Here is an 18,151-nt window from a genome sequence, read left to right on the forward strand (position 1 = left end):
TATGAAGAATATCTCCAGACTACTTGCCAGCTAACTTTGGAAGCAAGTGTCTTAAAGCTTAATTGTGGATGTGGGTATATAGCAAAATCAATCGTTACATCCAGATTGCTACAAAAATTACGTTAACTTGGATTGATTCTTTCTCTATCTTTAGTAATTGTAGCAAGACCGAGACGTACAAAAAAAAAAAACAAAAAAAAAAGTGCTTCTGTAAAACACTTTCCTTCTTTCAATGGTTGCTTTTAGGATGAGTGTCTTATTCTGGGGCCTCGTCTTAGATGGGGAATATTGCTCTCTTTTTGTGTTATCACAACATGAGTACATGAGAGCCACTTAGAATAGCTCCACCTTTGTTCTACAAATTCATTCAAAAGGGCTATCAAACACTCCATTAAATTAACTCGATTAAAATAACTAAATTGAATTTGAACGAGTTAACAGGTTTAAGTACCCATCATCCTACTATAACCATGGTGTTGGGTCTCGATTGGGTCTGCTTAGTGATTCAGGAGGGGGCAAAGTCAAATTGGGGTCCTTCCCAACTTACTTAAATCTTTCTATAGTCTGGACAATGGCCAACTTACTCTTTTAATTTCAAGTGTTCTAATTAGGAGTTCAAATCATAACAGCATATATAACGTGGAAGAAGTCCCCAGGGGCGAGGGGGAGCCCTTGAGAGTGTTCAGAGCTGCATCGGTGCATCGATCCAAGCCATTCAAAAACATTATAATTGGCGACATAAAAATCTGCACAAAAGGAGTTGCACGAGTCTCAACCCTAATCGAGAGTTCTATCATTTTCTATCGTACTTGAACAGTAATTTTGCGTTTTTTGTGGGTCTATCTCTCTCTCTCTCCTACTCTCAAGTCTCAACCCTCAGCCCTTCTCTCCCTTATGACGCTTTGCGGGGGCAGCGTTCCCCAGATATCTTTTTCATTACGTTAATTATTATTTTCCATGCTTTCCACTCCATATTATTTATTTATTGCATTCTAGGAATTCCGGATTCTATGCATGATTTCTCTCTCTATAAGTAGCCTGCTACTTAGAGCCAAACCCACAACCAGCTTAAGCAGACTCCTCCCTCCAAGGTCCTTTAAAGCTTTTGCTGGGTTTAGGGTGAAGAGGGAAGGAGGGGAAACCATGGCCGAAGGCAGTACTGTGACTGAGATGCCCATTAAGAGGCCCAGAGAATGCTTAGGGGCTGAGGACAATGGTGTGAATGTTGAGAAGATGGTCGACGATGGGAAGGAGCCGGATTGCATTTCTTCTATTATTCCCGGGTGGTTTTCTGAGATCAGTCCCATGTGGCCAGGTTTTTTTCTTGTTTCTGTCTGTTCTGTTTGTAACGGATGAGTTATGATGGATTTTTGTTCACTTTTTCGTTTTTACTTTGTTGTTATTATTTTATTTTTTTTGGGTGGGGGGTGTATGCAGCGTTTGTCATCGTCGATTCTTTTATTTATAGTTTCTGAAGTATGTAACTATATTCTAATTTGGCTTAAAAGTTGAATTTTTCTTTGGAGCATTTGTTTTCTGGATGCTTTCTGTGGTAAGAACATCTGTGATGAATTCGTTCATTGTTTGGATTTCTTCTCGTCTTCCATCTTCTCTCCTATAGAGCTTGTAGTAGTAATCTCGGGTTTATGTGAGTTTTCCAATTGATGTTTGTCTTTGAAGCAATTATCTGATGAAAAACATTAAAAAATACAATTTTTTTTGGGCAGTGTTTTTTGTCTGGAAAGTATCTTTTATCTTTCTTTTTTTATATGTTGGGTAGTTAGCTGTTAGAATGCTTGGGTTCCAAACGTCCTGTTATTCCATTTTTTTCTTTTTTCTTTTTTGCTTCTTGTTCTTTTCGTATTATTTTGTGGAATAGCTTAAGCGCTACGCTTTCTTTATTTATTTTTTTTAATTTTTATTGTGTACTATACCCAGTTATCTGTGTTCGTATGGTCTTTGAATTTTCTGGGTTGCTTTAGCTGTTTCTCGTTTATGTTTCAATGATGGGGCCCTGGTTGTTTGAGGAACTTCCCACTCTTATTTATCACTGAGAATCAATGTATCTACATAACTGTGTCGTTGGTGTTTTCTCCTCTGTCTTTTCTTTTTTCTCGGAAGCTCATTCTTTCGAAATTGTAATTTGTTTTAGAGACAACGGAGTCGTGGACCTATTATTGGTGGTTATATATATTTGTTTTAGCTTTTCCGGCTTTAATTGGATTCTTTTCGGAAAAAAAATCGTATCCTGTTTCAAAACTTTGAAGGCCTGGCTTTCTTTTTGTCTGTTGGTCTTCGTTGCTGGTGTGGGATATTTAGTTTTGTTCTTTCTAGGCCTTATTAGTATATTTACATTCCTTGGTTAGTTTATAGACATATCCTTGTATTGCCGTGATGTCTCATGAAACGGCTGCCTGTTTTATTGGGTTCTGCACCTTCTTCTCTTTGAAAGTTTTGTCTATTTAATTGTTTTCAGGTATGGGTTATTTGACCATGTTTACTGTTTATCGCAATAATATACCTGCCTTGTAATGGTTTTGATGTAATCTGATGAACTGTGGGCCACGGTTTATCTTATTACTTCTAAAGTTTGCTGTTTTATATAATTTTAAGACATGATAACCTTTTTAGCTTTGGAAAATGACTATCATGTATAGCCAGATTACCTGTGAACATGAAAGTTTTTACTTAAAATTTTGACACTTCATAGGTGAGGCTCACTCCTTAAAGGTGGAGAAGATCTTATTCCAGGGCAAGTCAGACTACCAAAATGTTATGGTTTTTCAGGTCAGTTGAGTCAAAAGATTTTATAAAACTACTCTTTCTTCCACCTGCAGTTACTTCTCTCATTGCGACCTTTTTATTTTCTGATTGCAATGGACTATGTTTTAACTTTTTGTTTCAGTCTTCAACATACGGCAAGGTTCTTGTCCTGGATGGAGTGATTCAAGTGACTGAGAGGGATGAGTGTGCCTACCAAGAGATGATATCCCACCTTCCTCTATGTTCTATTCCAAACCCTAAGAAGGTTGGTGTTTTCTCCTTTATTTATTAGTCTATTTATATCTCATACTTTGAACCATTCAAGGTAGTAGTCAGTTATGTGCCTGGTTTCTGTAATCTTAAGGTATATTGTCTCGATAAAGATCATGTCTTGCTGAACACGTAATTTTTTATGAGCAATCACTATCTTACAATAAAATGTTGTGTTAATTGTTTGAGTTTAAAGTTGATGGACATATATTCACGTCTAACATAATGGTTTTTATGGTGTCACTGTTGGAATTGATACATGGGTGTGGGAAAAAGGTTACAATAAAGTGGTTCTCTTCGAGAATGATTTTTTACATCTTTGTCACATCTGTCATATGTTCTGCATGTGCATAATCTGTATTAGTTTTATAAGGAGGTCCTTGAGTTAGCAACTAAAGTAAACTGATATCCCCTTTGTTCAAGTAGTTGTTTAATTCTTTCCAATACCCTGTCCTTCTCTTTGACTTGGTCATGTTGTTATCTACTCCAATTAATGAGACTAGTGGAAACATGATGTACGAAAAGTTGATGAGCATGCAGAAGGAGAAAGAAATATATAGAACAGAGCTAGTCTCAGCTAGGCCAGTTAATGGGGGAGAAACACAGAGGCACTGCGATTTTGTCTTCATTATTTTAACTCTAGACCTCAAGCATCACTAGATCAGAGGCTTTTGCAAAAGGAAAGAAATGAATCTAGCCAGAGTCTACTGTTTCACTGTTTTTTTATTTCCTTGAGCAAGTTAATTGTTTTATGCTCACACTTGCTGAAAAATGAAATAATTTAGTGGGTTGTGTGGGTTTAAAACTTGGATATCTCGAAGAAATCTTGTCTTAAAATAGCAATAGACCACACAGGGCTCCTCTGGGGGTTGCTTGTGAAGCTGTTATTCATTTTTGTACCAATAAGAGATGCAATACAAGAACTAAAGATAGTATTTCCTCTCTTAATTGGGAACTTCGTATCTTCAGTTATCTTTGATATTCATATTGAATGCCTCATTGCTAGTTTCAGTTTAATAATATTCTATTTCCTGTTTTAGGTTTTCTCTAAATGTTGTGGCAAGTTCTTCTCTAAGCCGCCTTTATTTGTTTTCTGAAAGTGGGTCTTTTCACCTTATATTTCACTGAGGTGGTTTCTTCAGTTATATTTGATATTTATGTTGAATGACACGTTTTAGTTAAGTAATCTCCAAATTTTTTTTAGCTTATTGCCTTCTTTTCTAAGTAACCTTTATTTGTTTTCTGAAAAAAGTGGCTTTTCGCCTTATATTTGGTTATTTGTTCTTTTTCATCAGGTGTTGATTATTGGAGGAGGTGATGGTGGTGTTTTGAGAGAGGTATCTAGGCATTCTTCTCTCGATCAAATTGATATATGTGAAATTGACGGCATGGTTGTGGAGGTTAGTGAAGTATTCCTTCCATGACATTTATAAACAAGGACATGTTGCAATTTTCTTTACTTTTTTTTAGTTTTTTTAGCAAACTATTACCACTCTGCTAACTATGGTTTATATTAATATATACATCATTTTCAAAAAAAAAATAACTATGGTTTATACGCATGGTGGTCTCCAGGCAAAGGATATTAACTTTGTTGCTTATTTGACATTGCATACTGAATTTTACTGGTACCCTAGCAGGTCTATTTGCAAAATAAAATCATTTTACTTTTTCTCAAAGCTCTTGGAGATCTTCATTTTATTCAAAGCTTATGTTTATATTTGTTTTCAGCACAGGACTTCTGTTTAAATTTGTTGTGCAGTTTATTGAAATTTCCATATTTATTATGGGTCTTTCCTGCCACTTTGTTTATTGAAGCCTTTAAAATATCATACTAGCAGTTCCACTGGTTTTACCAAGCATGTCAATCCATTTTGTTATTAAACTGTGATGGCATCATCTGCTTCAATCTTTTGCTTAGATTACGAAAAAAATCTTTACAAAATCATTTGGTTTAATGTTAAGCGAGCAAGGCAGATTTTTCTTAATTATCCATTTGTTCAATGAAAACTTGACATTGAAGTATTTTTGTTGTCAGGTTTCAAAGCAATTCTTCCCAGATTTAGCAGTAGGTTATGAGGATCCCCGGGTGAATCTCCATATTGGTGATGGTATGGTCAACTGTCTTCTTTTTTTTTTTTTTTAAAGATGGTCATCTCTGTCTTACACTGAACAAAAAAATGGAAATTGTCTGGTAAAGCAACCTGACATGTTGCGCTGCCCGGCAGGGTGCCTTCACTTATCCAACTTTCTGGTTCAGAAGCCTAACACCAATTTTTTTTAAAATGAAGATGAACCAGTGGTTGCAAATATGAAGTTAAGTTCAGAAAACTTGTTACTGGTCTAAAAATTCAGCCGTATTCATCCATCTTCACAGAAAACATTCACTGGAGTATCACTCTCCAATTGTTTGTACTGTTCAAAATAATTTTTCTAGTCTCTGAAGACATTGGCTCAGAATTGGGCAACTCCCATTCTAATTGTTTTGAGTTTCTTGTATGATACGATCTGAGTAAGAATGCCTCCTATTGCCACGCACTAAGTTTCTGCACACTTGCAGGAGTGGCCTTCTTAAAGGCTGTTCCAGAAGGTACTTATGATGCAGTCATTGTGGATTCCTCTGACCCAATAGGTACATTCTTCATAAACCAGTTAAATTTCTTTTATGATTCTGTCCTTCTTTGGACTTTCTCTCACGCTATCATAAAACCTGTGACTCAGGACCGGCACAAGAGCTTTTTGAGAAACCATTTTTTGAAACTGTAGCCAAAGCTCTTCGCCCTGGAGGAGTTGTTTGCACTCAGGCTGAAAGTATATGGTTGCACATGCACATCATTGAGGATATTGTTTCTGTTTGTCGCCAAATCTTCAAGGGCTCTGTCAATTATGCATGGACTACTGTTCCGACATATCCGAGGTATGGTATGATATCTCAGTATGTCTTTATTTTTCATGGTTTTGAGATTACCCATGAGTCTAATCAGCCATTCTGTGCAGCTAAAATCATCCATTAGATGGATTTGAAATTTTATATCCTGCATTCAGTGTTTGAATGGAGTTTCGTTTTTGTGCTCCTTGTGGTTAATCTATGGGTTTTACATGATCTTGGTTGTGTAATTATGGAATTATGCTTTCCTTGGTTATTTGTCTGACCCCTCTTTAACTATTGGCCTCCTTGGCGTTGCTTTTGACATTGTTTTGTTAGTCAAATATATTTACTAATATTCTGCTTCACATTGTTGTAGTGGTGTCATTGGTTTCATGCTTTGCTCCACTGAAGGGCCGCCAGTTGATTTCAAGCATCCTGTGAAACCGATAGACGAGAATGTAGATCAGTCCGAAGCCATAGGACCCTTAAAGTTCTACAATGCAGAGGTTATCCATCATTTCCATAGACCATGTACAGACTTTAGATTTCTTTTATGTTTCCATTTTCACCTCACTTCTGGTGTTATTCTTTCAGATCCATTCTGCTGCATTCTGCTTGCCTTCTTTCGCGAAGAAGGTGATTGATTTGAAAGCCAAGTGATAAACTTTCAAGAAATTAATTGAAAAGAATCCCTGTTGTAACCTACTGGGCTTTCACGGGATGGGTGAAATAATATTTGAAGTTTTTGAATCGGCATCTCCCTGTGTTGTACTTGAAAGTTTCCAGAGGAAATTTGAGTTGGAAGTCATGTTTTTTGTTTATTATTTTTTCTCTTTCCTCAATTCAGATAATCAAAATTTAGCATTTATTAACATTTATACTTACTTCTCTGCCAGTTTATGCACATTTGACAGTCACAGATTGTTACGAGTAGAAAACTCAATAATGCTAATTTCATAGCAACGCAAGGTATTCTTAAAATCTCAAGTGACGGAATCCAGTAGCAGTTGTACGGCGGAAGACGTAAATCATCTAGGCTCGTAATCATTTTGACCATCCGCTTAGACTATTAACAGATCATACTAAAGCATGTCAATCTGTCAGCTGAAACGCTACCTCCTATATGGATCAAGTTAACACGATTGATTTTTTAATCAGTCTTCTTGTGCCTGACAACTGTTTATTGTAGGAAATAAAACGATATATTTTGAGAACGGAAATGACCAGATTTTCTTCTGAAGGAAAACAAAAAGTCGATGAAAAGTCTATAGCGGTTGTGTATATATATATATATATCATCCTATGCGTACAGGTACTGTTGCCACTAACCTGTATCAGATAGCTCCTCACCTGTACATGGACTCAATTCCTCAATGGATTGTGAATAGCAAAGAAAACTACTAATTTTATCCCCTCACCCAGAAACAATAGCTTAATTTATCTGGGTCCTCTCTTGAAAGAAATCCCTTGAGCTGCAACGATTCAGTGTTGGTCAATAGGTCAGTGACATGTGGAGCTGGTGAACAAACTCCATTTTGGCCAAACTCGTCAGAGCACAACATACATTTATTAATCTCGTGTTCAAAAACTTCACTTATAGAGATAAGAAAATAGATCACTTCACTAATTTTACAAGTAGATAGCATTCGTATACAGAATTTGTACAAAATCTTTTGTAAGACGTTGGAAGCTACATCATAGGATCAATACAGGGCAAAAGAGCAAAATCCATTTCTCGGAGCGAACATGGAAGTCCCTCACCTACATTTAGCCCAATTATTCATCCTGGTAAAAAGAAAAGAGTCCTCCATCTCATCGCAGTTTCTGGTCCTGCTTTCTGAAGTATCAATATCAAGTCCAGCTAGCAGAAGATATGTCAGCTGATTGTTCCTTCCCATCAGTACTTCCAGCTAATTTCTTCAGAGTACTGGAAATGAGTACAAATGTTAGCAAGGCAGTTCTCTTACTGTGCCAAGATGATCTCCCTGATTCATGAACTTGATACACAAGCGATGAAGGAGAACGAAATGTATTGCAAGAAAGACAAGAACTCCAAGATCAGCCTCTTCGCTGATGGCTGGCTGGGGCGGATTTCTCCAGTATGTCTGACTGGTGCACCACAGAAAGTACAAACTTGCAATAACCACAACAAGGTAAATAGATCGATGTGGTCATGCAGTAACAGGTTTATTGTGCTTTACTCTGCAGAAAAAAGGAAGCAAACAATACTTAAAAATCTGTAATTTAGGAACCAAGCAGCTATTATTTCATAGTTAATAAAGCATGATAAGTGGTGAATAATATCCACTTGATAACCTCCGCAGCCCTCTAATTAAATGGCAATCATGAGTGAGCCTGAAAGTCTCACTTAATGAATTACTCCAGCATATAAGACTTAAAAGCTTGGACTAATGAAAAAGACAAAACAGTTCACGTTTATGTAGAAAGTTCTACAACCTTTTTAGTTCTCCAAGAACTGTTCCACTTAAAGACAAATCATAACGATGTAGCCTGCACTTACCTCCAGAAGAAGCATCATCCTTTTAGAAGTTTTTTTATTTGCTGAAGACCAATGCAAGATTGGAACCCAAGACCTCAATACATCACCCCTCACTCCCCCTCCAATGTGGCTATTCAGCCAAAAGCACAATCCACATTTTAGAAGTTAATTTCTGTAACAAGCACTACCATTGACGCCTCACTAATACACAAAAGATAATCACCTGTATATGTATATGAAACCACCAAGTATATATAGAAGAGTGGCCATCTTCCTATTAGATTAAAAGTGAAAGTCAATTCAAAGCATACATAAATTTCCAGATATGAAATAAAAGTGCCAAACAGGATTAAAACAAAAAGCGAGAAACACTGATTTTTTGAAAGAGATAAACTCCCAAAAAGTGTCAAACAGGATTAAAACAAAACAAAAAATAAAAAAGAGAAAAATGATTTTTCAGAGATAGACTCCCATGAGACTGGAAATGCAAACCATATTGTTCAATTTAATGTACAGGCTACACTGTCAATGTTTCTTCCCCTAATTGTTTTTTGGTTTATCTTTTCTCTGGGAGAATAAACTTTTCAGAGTAATTGCTCGGTTCTGATTATTCCCATACTAGTTTCTCTTAGCTTCCTTCCTACATACATGTTTTGCCATATCATCAATACTTACAATCTACCAGTTGTTATATATTAGATTTTTAGGTTAATCTGGTATTGGCAAGTTCTGGGCCTCATAAAGGCAGACTCATACTGGATTCAGATAACAGTTGGCCAATCTGGGACTTGTACAGGCAGAATAATAATGGATTCAGGTAAGTGTTACCTCTAATGCTTGGAATTAAGAAACATCATGCGGTTAGGACCTTTACTATTTGAAACTGCTTATGCATAAAATTAAGAAACTTCATGCGGTCAGGACCTTTACTATTTGATACTGCTAATGCATAAAATTAAGAAACTTCATGCATTTTGGTCCATGAAACTCATTGTCAGAAAGACATTCTTACAGTGCTTGGCCTCAAATATCACTCATGGCAAGCTAAAAGCCAAATGTAACCCAAACGATCCAAGACAGTCAACCTGAAGAATAAGGAAAGGGAATATCTGCAATTCCCAAATACATAGAGTCAAATAGGACTAACAAAGTCAAAATTTCTCTCAAAAAATTCAAAAAAAAAAAAAAAGTAAAAAGTCATTGCCAAGCACATGTCTATGCAATGAGAAGAACCTGAATAATGTGTATGTGAATAAATTCAGATTAGAGAAAAACCTCAAGCCCTAAATTCTACAAAAAGAAACTCTAATCTTGTTATAGCTGCAACTACATACGAGATATTGCCCCAAACTTGATGGGAAACGGATAGTTTAGCGTGGTGGACACCAGAACTCAGATACACCTTATAAAGGATCAAAAGAGGTAGGAAGGGGGTTAAAATACATCTTAATAATAGTTACACTCACCCAAGAAAATATGACATTGTTTATTCTTTTTATAAAGTTTATTACTTTCTTTAAAAAAGAAAAAAAGTAACGTTCAGATAGTCAAATGGGTACGGAGTTGTACGATCACTTTTCTTGCGGAGAACCCTAAAGAGATTGAGAAGTTTGGCCAACGAACTGTAGACCCTTGACTACCTGGCAGGACAAAAGAACTAAATTTTATCCACACGGGTAAACACAATAAAGTTGGAGGCAGATAATAATTACTAAACACAACTGTGATGAAAGGTAACCCACTATAAGAATCACCGAGATACGAACTAGCATTAATCTGCCATCAATTGCAGCTAGTTTGATCTCTCACCTCAAACAAGTGATCTAAGAAAAAATGGGACAGTGAACCTGCAGACACTAGCAGGAAGCATTGCCTAACAGCCAGAGGTATCTACATCAAACAATTACATCAGTAAGAAAGAAAAGCGGAGATTACATCTGTGCACCTGCTGTACCATCAAAATGTAACAAAATCCCAGATGACGAAAAGCAATGCAATACCGGATTTTTTACTAGAATATAAAGTTTCAACTATTCCAAAAAAAAAAAAAAAAAAAAGCCTCAACGGAGATCTACATGTTTATTTGGAATAAGTAACATAACTGCGTTGATTAAATTCAAACAGTTTATACACGAAGAAAAAAAAAGGCAGGAAGCAGATTGAGATGAGCAGTGAACTGACCTCAGAAACACTTTCCAAAACACCCTAGTGAAGCAAAACCTTGGAAACTCACCTATAGAAGTAGGACAAAGGCAAACCCAGGATTAAAATATAGTAGAAGGGATGGTGGATTAAGTCCATAGCGACGGAACCGATGGCTTTACCTGCCATGAGAGTCTTCGAGAGCCATTCGTGCACCCAAATCGGTACAGATGAAAGCAAGCGTTAGCAGCGTAGACGAGGGCAGTGATGGGGACTAAATCTGCCTTGAGAGAAGGTGAAGAGCTGGGCCTGAAGTGAGGGCGTAGATGGTATGTGGGCCTGGCAGCGGCATCAATCTCTTCTCGGCTTTTGTGAGTTGCTGAAAAAGACTTTCAAGCAGCACAGCCGTCAGTATTACTATGTTTAAAAAGCCTCGCCATATCCAGACCACACATGTAGAGCTTTGAACACTACCGCAGATGTGGTTGCTCATTTCCCGCGACAATATGGCTCCCTCATCAAGTAAAATATTTTTTTAAGGGTTAAAATTTGCTGAAAATAAAATCTCAACCTATCTCTTTTCTCTGTTTTCCCCGTCTCCTAAATTCAGTTGGCCACATCCAGCAATCCATCTCTTTTATCTGCCTTCCCTCTCCTAAATTCAGTTTGCCACAAGGCCCACATCCACCAACGGTGTCCATGTGCAAGGTAGCTCAAAGAGTGGCCACGAAGGCTCACACTGCACCAAGTATCTGACCATCGAGCGGCGGAAGCAGGAACCAAAAAAAAACCGGAGAGGGAGAGAACAGATACTGCAAAATGCAGAGCTCAAAATCTCTCAAACCCCCTTAGTAATCGGCGTGTTACTAAAATGTGCGATTAAAACCCATGCAGACAACCATAAGCCCCACAAACTGAGAAAGCTTCTTCGTAAGCAAAGCCTGTATGAAGAAAAATTCAAATTTTTACCTTCCTTAAGCTTACTAATTGGTCCATTATGTTTTACCTCATCCAAGATTTTATTTTCTGTAACACAAGCATATCCAACTATTGGACAAATCACGAAACAGAATGGTAGGCCGACCGCCTGTAAGCATAAACATACTAAAACAAACAAACAGCACAAGTCTACAGTAGAAAAATACGGAGTCACAACCTATGTGCGTGCCGTAAAACAGTACAGCAAATGCCAAATCATTTTGCTTAGCAAACAAAGCAGGGACAAGGATAGGCCAGGTACCCTTTTTTAAGGGGAAAAAAAAACACACTGGTTTGGCAAAATCTAGGAAAGTTCTCTCTGTACACAGAAAGCATCCCTATCAGGGCAGTTGCTCGGCAAACAACCGTCAATGTTACTAATGTTTCCCTACTTCCCCTGAAGCTTTCCAAACAGGTGACATCAGTTAAGGGAAAATAGAAAAGAAACAGGAAATAGTACAAGAGGAACTCATCAAAACATTATACATACTGAGTACAAGTGGAAAAGAGGCAGACCAAGCCAAACATGTAGTAATACTGAAATTACACACCCCAACAGAAGCTTCATCCAGAATACTAATTGTATGCAACCAACAAGTCGGGAAGATAAGCTTGAACCAGATACCCTTGATTGTAGTCCTGCACCCGAGAGCTTGAAGCAGTCTCCTTGAACCGAGCACTTAAAAGTTTAAGGTGTATTGCAAAATCTAATTTTTCTTTTCATAATTTCGTTTTGAGCAGGACCAGCATTAAGCAGTGCCACATGTAGCCACACTCCCAAGCTTTACCAATTTCGAGGAGTAATTCAAGCAGGAAAGCACAAGAAGCGAGGAAGAGATGGAGAGAATCATAGAGTAGAAAACCCGAGTATGTAGTTCCAAATGATACCGCTTTAGCAGAAACCACACCTCAAAACAAAACACAAAGGCACAGGTTTAAGTGAGATTTTGCGAAAACTTTATCTGAATTCTTAATTCAATCAATTTTTATGTGGACATGAAAGACGATTAATAGAGAAAAAATTAATACATGTACGATGTATTGAGCAGGAGAACAAAGGCAAATATGTAAGTAGAAAAGTGACCTCTCCATATGCCCAGTAACAGCTGAGGAGAGTGCTGCGTGCACACACAAGCAGTTAAGCAATGCATTTGGAGCAAACCAGTTTGATGAGGCCAATTACTTGTCAAAGAAGATCCTTGAATAGTCTAACACATCCAAATTTTCATCCTGCAGATCAAAATAGCATGTCTTCTTGTTCCCTAAACTTCCAATTAAAACAGTAGTACAAACTGAGAGGTGCCATAGGAATAGATCCACTCTAGCTACGACTCCTGCGTCTGTCTCTGCCAGCTGGGCTCCTGCCACAAACAGCAAATAATTTATGTCAATGACAGAAAGTAATTAGTAATGCCACAAGCATTCAGAGATTATATTCTGAACCAATAACATAGAAGACAGAGAGGGATAGGGAAAGATGACGTTTCTGTTACTTGTGTCTACAGACTATCAATAGAAATTCTCTACTTCAAAAAAAAAATTCACAATCAAAACAGAACAAAATAAAGAAAAAATATTGCATGCTTGAAAATGGTCACAAAACTAAGTCATACCCATTGGCATAAGGAGAGTCTCGAGGAGCACGGCGATACGTTGGCGACCTGCTGTAGCTACGGCGACGCGGTGAAATGCTTCGACGCTTGGGAGACCGTTTACCTCGTGGACTATAACTCCTGTAACAGTATATATCTTCAAACAAAATATGCCAGAATCCCAATATGCATGAAAATATGTAACTTAAAATATTAAGTTGAAAATGAAAAGAAAAAGACTTCCTGATCCTTAAGCATATGAAAGATTAGTTGCATTAAAATTAAACTTGCAACCACCATTCATCCATAAAAGTAGCTAGTTTGACTAAGTAGCCACAAGGCAAAACTAACTACTAAATACATATCTCCAAAATCTCTGCCTACAGTAAGAACTCCTCAATATGAAACAAAATTTTAAAGTCAATAATCATGAAGACTTCAAATAACTGCAGTTGTACAAGAGGTAGATAGACTAGTCATAAATACCTAATCAATATTTAATGCAAGCACAGGTTATCAGATATACCCAGTGCCAAACAATAATTTGAGCAAAGATAAATAAAACACCCGAATGGACCAGACAAGTGTATGGTGATGTGACTTTGATTAGGTAAACCATAAAAAAAAAGCTAAACTGTATGAAACTACCGGCTGTTGTGCACAAAACCCAATAAGCTAAAAACTATCAAAGATAAAAGAAATAACAGCACCTGCGCCCATAACTGGGGCTCCTGCGGCGCCGAGGGCTGGGGCTTCGACGCCGTCCACTGCCTAGGCCTCCAGAACCAACACGAAGGCGACATTCCCGCGCAAAGTGACCAGGTTCACCACACTCATAACATTTCAAATCATCACCCGCACCACGTCCACGCCCACGCCCACCACCACGGCCTCCACCACCTCCCTTAGAATTATGAGAGAGCTCAACTCGCCACCCATTTTTCCCTGTAGATATCCAAGAGAAAAAGGTAAAATATTATGTCCTAAAAATTTTCCAACCAAAGGAACAAGGAACCCGGCATGGATATGAAATCCAAGGCAGATTCCAACTTGTTGAAGGAAGCGAAGAACATAATTTGTTATTCATGTTGCAACCAGACAGTAGCTGAGAGCTAAGGGCCCACATGGCCTCTAACTAGTTATATGAAGAGAAATCCGACTTGTTGAAGGAAGCCAGAACAGAATAAGTTATTTATGTTGCAAACATACAGCAGCTGAGAACTAGAAGGGCCCATGGCCTCTGACTAGCTAAGACTAAAGAATGTGAAAACACTACATAGCAGCTTGTTAATATTACTGCTTCAGCCAAAAGTAGTGGAATTTTCAAATCAGCATTCATGCATATTAAGCATGTTGAAGGTTATCCTTCAACGCCTTTAAGAACTTACAATAAGCAGACATGCCAAAAAAAAAATGGCTTTATTGTAAAGAGCATAAGAGCTATGTTATTTTTCAAATCTTCTGTTGTGCATACATAAATTTTAGGAATAGTTTTGCCTTGTATATAGAAAATTTGTTTCTGCTTCATATATAAAAAATTATATTCTCCCTTATATATAAAAATTATTTCTGCCTTGTCCTCAGGCAGTTGGATGATGAGAAGACCAGAAAGCCATCAAACAACTTTTTTAAACAAAGAGCCATTAATCACTGTTTTAAACAAAACCCATCAATAATGAACGATAAAGGCTCCAACAAACACTGAATAGTACTATCTCCAATCAGATAATAGTTCAATATTTGAAACGGACATAAGGTTCAATTGATTAACAATTCATATCCATTCATTGTTAGATCATCTTCAGACAAGTCCCATCTCACTCAAGTAAAATATGGGTTAGCTTGAATAGAAATATACAGTAAAATCAGCATTTTAGACAACAGAACAAGAGAGATACAGAATCATTTTACCAGGCCAAAAAACCCTACGGTTGTTCATGATTATAAACTGCAATAACAGTTCACAGAGGAGAAAAACTCAAGCAAGTAGGTACTACAAAAAAAAAAAAAAAAAAATCATGTGGAACCATGAGATTACAAAATATAAGAATGATCACTCACCATCCAAGGCACGGATTGCATCTAAAGCATCTCTGCGGTCATCAAATTCAATGAATGCATACCCAGGAGGCTTACGTGCAACCCAAACACTGCATTCATTCCAACAATGTAAAAGAACAGAAAGGACAAAAAAAATTACAACTGAATGAGAGGTTGCATTTCTCAACAGATAAGAAACAGAAGATGCTCTATGCTTCAAGATATTTCCCTGATGCATACAGGCCTGGTCACATGATCTGGCCCTGCACCCTCTGAATATGCTCATAATTATATCAATGGGTATATGACTGCAAATTAATCTATCTAATAAAAGGTTAAGAGTTCAGAAGACAGAAAATACTCAACAAAATAAATCAGTAACCTACCTTCGAAGTACACCATAGACTCGAAATTCATCTTCTAATTCCCTTTCTGTAACTCTTGGATCAAGGTTTCCAACATAGACTCGAGACATTATTGACGACCGGTTTTAAAACAATCCTGGAATAAAAAACTAAATAAGTGACATCAACTCAGCTCAGTGAGAGTGACATAGGGACTAATTTTCAGCTTAAATTGACGCCTGGCTACAATCTAAAAAAAGCATAAAGCTAAGTAAGAAGCAAAGTGGCTCCTAATAGTGTAGTCATCACATCTACAAAAAAAATGATTTATTATAAAAAGGCATGACTGTGAAAAAGGAAAAAGTAGAGTGAGATGAAGAATACCTACAATACCATAGAGATCACAAGTATAAGAGCTACAATTGTATCCAATTCCATTACTTAAGGTAGCCATACATGAAATGGGAACTGAGCAGATTTAGGAGGGCATTGAAAAATAATAAAGATGCATACAAACATAAAAAGACAAAACCGAACACATCATACTGGACGCACCAGAACGCTACTCCCCCTAGGAGGCTAGCTAATTTTATGAAATAGTCACCCTAGGTAGGCATGTAGAGATCTCTTGGCAGCACATCCTGAGATCTGCAAATGTATCAGGATCTCTAGCCAAGGAGGCAATCACTCTGCCTTCTCTAGCTGTTGGTATTTCTCTCTTGCCTCCAACATTTTTTTAAAGATCGCAGTGCAAAAAACAATTTAAAAATATTTACAGCGATAAAGGTTACATTTTAAAAAAAAGAAAAAAGAACACCTGAATCTTTTTTTTTGTCTAGCCAATGTTACGTGACTACATTGTGATTAGTTGACGACAACGGTATCGAGATCGATCACCAAGAAACTCGAACCCTAATGAAAGTACGCTGCGCAGTAAGGAAAGAGCCTGACCAACCAGATTAACAAACAAAATCACACACTGAAAAATCGTACAAGAGAAATTGGAGGCATCATATAGAGAAGGAAACCTAATCGAAACAGAACGTTATCAACCCTCAAAGAATACAAACGCTGATATCATATTAGACCCTTTTACTTTGTATATCGGGAACTAAACCCGAAATAAAAGAACGTTAAATTTGATGTGAAGAATTTCCATAAACTGAAATTTGACAAAGAAAATAATATGAGAAAACGTGTGTAATCAAACAACAGAAAAAACTAAAAAAAATAGAACAAAATGTAGAAGCGGAGAAACAAAAAGACCCAATTCAGAGGGAAAGGATATAAACAGCTCACCTTTGAAGCACGTAAGTTCAGAAACCAACAAAATCTAACCCTAGAGAAAGAAATTCGAGCCGCTCGAGCGAGGAAATAAGTTTAAACATTGGTTACGAAAAGTACAGTGCTACCCCTACTCTTTTTAAGAGCATATATACGCTTAGTGAAGCACCGAGTGACTGCCAATGGGTAAGAATTTGAAGACAGACGATATTTTTATAAAAAAATTACTTTTATTTAAATTATGATAGAAGGTAAATTGACCATGATGGTGACCCATCAAATTGATGGTCCCTACCAAGTTGTTTTAACGGATTTAGAATTGAAAAATGAGAACTTTATAAGAAATACTACGGGACGGGGTCACTGAACTTTGAAAGTGAAAGTGAAAGTGAAAATGAATGAAAAATGTAACTAAAAGTATTTTTTTATGTTAGTGTATAGTGAAAAATATAATATAAAGTACATAAATTTTTTATTAAAAAAATGCTTTGATAGATTTAACTTTTATAAGATAGTTTTTTAAAAAGTTGTCTGAATTAATATATTATTAATTAAATATAATATTTAAAATTGTAAATTTATGTAAATAAAAAAGGGTTTTTTATTATATAAAATTAATTTTGTGGATTTAATTTTATAATATAGTTTTATTTTAATTAAACTATAATATATTTTAACTATTTAAAATAAACTCAGATTATTTATTTAATTAAATACATGAAAATAGAATAATTAAAATCCTTATTTTTATAATATTCAAACTTTAACAATTTATTTATTTTACTCTTAAAATAGTCATTATATATAATATTAAAAATAAATAATTTATATAAATAAAAAGGATTTTATTATATAAATTTATTTTAATATATTTAGCTTTTATTTTAGATAGTTTTATTTGACTATAGCTAAAATAAAATTTAACTTGTTTAAAAATAATAAATAATTTTAAAAAACTAAAATCTATTATTTATTTAGTTAAATATATAAAATTTGATTAAACAAATACTTACTTCTATTATATCCAAATACTTAATCAAATTGTTACTTTTGTAATATCTAAATTCTCACTCTTACGTTATAAATAAATTATAATATTAAAATCGTGAATTTGTGTAAATAAACAAAGGATATTTTATTATATAAAATTACTTAATTCTTGTAAGATAAATTTATTTGACTACTCAATTAAAAACTAATATAAAATTCGATTTGTTTAAATTGATAAACAAAATTGAAATAAATATATATTTTAAAATTAATTAATTGTATAAAATAAAATACTTAAACAAATGCTTAATTTTATAATGTCTAAAGGCAATAGTGAAAGAACAAAATGAGCAAAAAAGTCCTTTTTAAATACCATTTC

General features: G+C 35.9%; 2 protein-coding genes across 6 annotated transcripts; one reads left to right on the forward strand and one right to left on the reverse strand.

The window, feature by feature from the left end:
- Window positions 1-792: 792 nt before the first annotated feature.
- Window positions 793-6,792, forward strand: LOC137935917 (spermidine synthase). 2 transcript variants are annotated; one of them, XM_068780330.1, is made up of 9 exons: window positions 793-1,315; window positions 2,711-2,787; window positions 2,906-3,028; window positions 4,329-4,433; window positions 5,072-5,144; window positions 5,594-5,665; window positions 5,755-5,950; window positions 6,279-6,408; window positions 6,497-6,792. In XM_068780330.1, the coding sequence occupies exons 1-9, from the start codon at window positions 1,015-1,017 to the stop codon at window positions 6,560-6,562; spliced, it is 1,143 nt and encodes a 380-aa protein (XP_068636431.1). In that variant the 5' UTR covers window positions 793-1,014; the 3' UTR covers window positions 6,563-6,792. The 2 variants fall into 2 exon arrangements, with proteins under 2 accessions (XP_068636431.1, XP_068636432.1); XM_068780331.1 differs by having other exon boundaries at window positions 794-1,245; window positions 2,710-2,787.
- A 5,737-nt stretch (window positions 6,793-12,529) lies between these two features.
- Window positions 12,530-16,912, reverse strand: LOC137937158 (serine/arginine-rich splicing factor RSZ21A-like). Of its 4 annotated transcripts, none has more exons than XM_068782239.1 (6): window positions 16,798-16,912; window positions 15,541-15,655; window positions 15,176-15,264; window positions 13,825-14,059; window positions 13,136-13,255; window positions 12,530-12,883 (listed from the first exon to the last, which is right to left on the reverse strand). In XM_068782239.1, the coding sequence occupies exons 2-6, from the start codon at window positions 15,627-15,629 to the stop codon at window positions 12,844-12,846; spliced, it is 573 nt and encodes a 190-aa protein (XP_068638340.1). In that variant the 5' UTR covers window positions 15,630-15,655; window positions 16,798-16,912; the 3' UTR covers window positions 12,530-12,843. The 4 variants fall into 4 exon arrangements, with proteins under 4 accessions (XP_068638340.1, XP_068638341.1, XP_068638342.1 ...); XM_068782240.1 differs by having other exon boundaries at window positions 15,541-15,668; XM_068782241.1 differs by lacking the exon at window positions 16,798-16,912 and adding an exon at window positions 16,527-16,610.
- Between the last annotated feature and the right edge of the window lie 1,239 nt (window positions 16,913-18,151).

The sequence above is a fragment of the Aristolochia californica genome, unplaced genomic scaffold (assembly GCF_029961685.1).
Source record: "Aristolochia californica isolate CCGP_79_NKW_82.1479 unplaced genomic scaffold, dmAriCali1.0.hap1 SCAF_7, whole genome shotgun sequence".
Taxonomy (NCBI): Eukaryota; Viridiplantae; Streptophyta; class Magnoliopsida; order Piperales; family Aristolochiaceae; genus Aristolochia; species Aristolochia californica.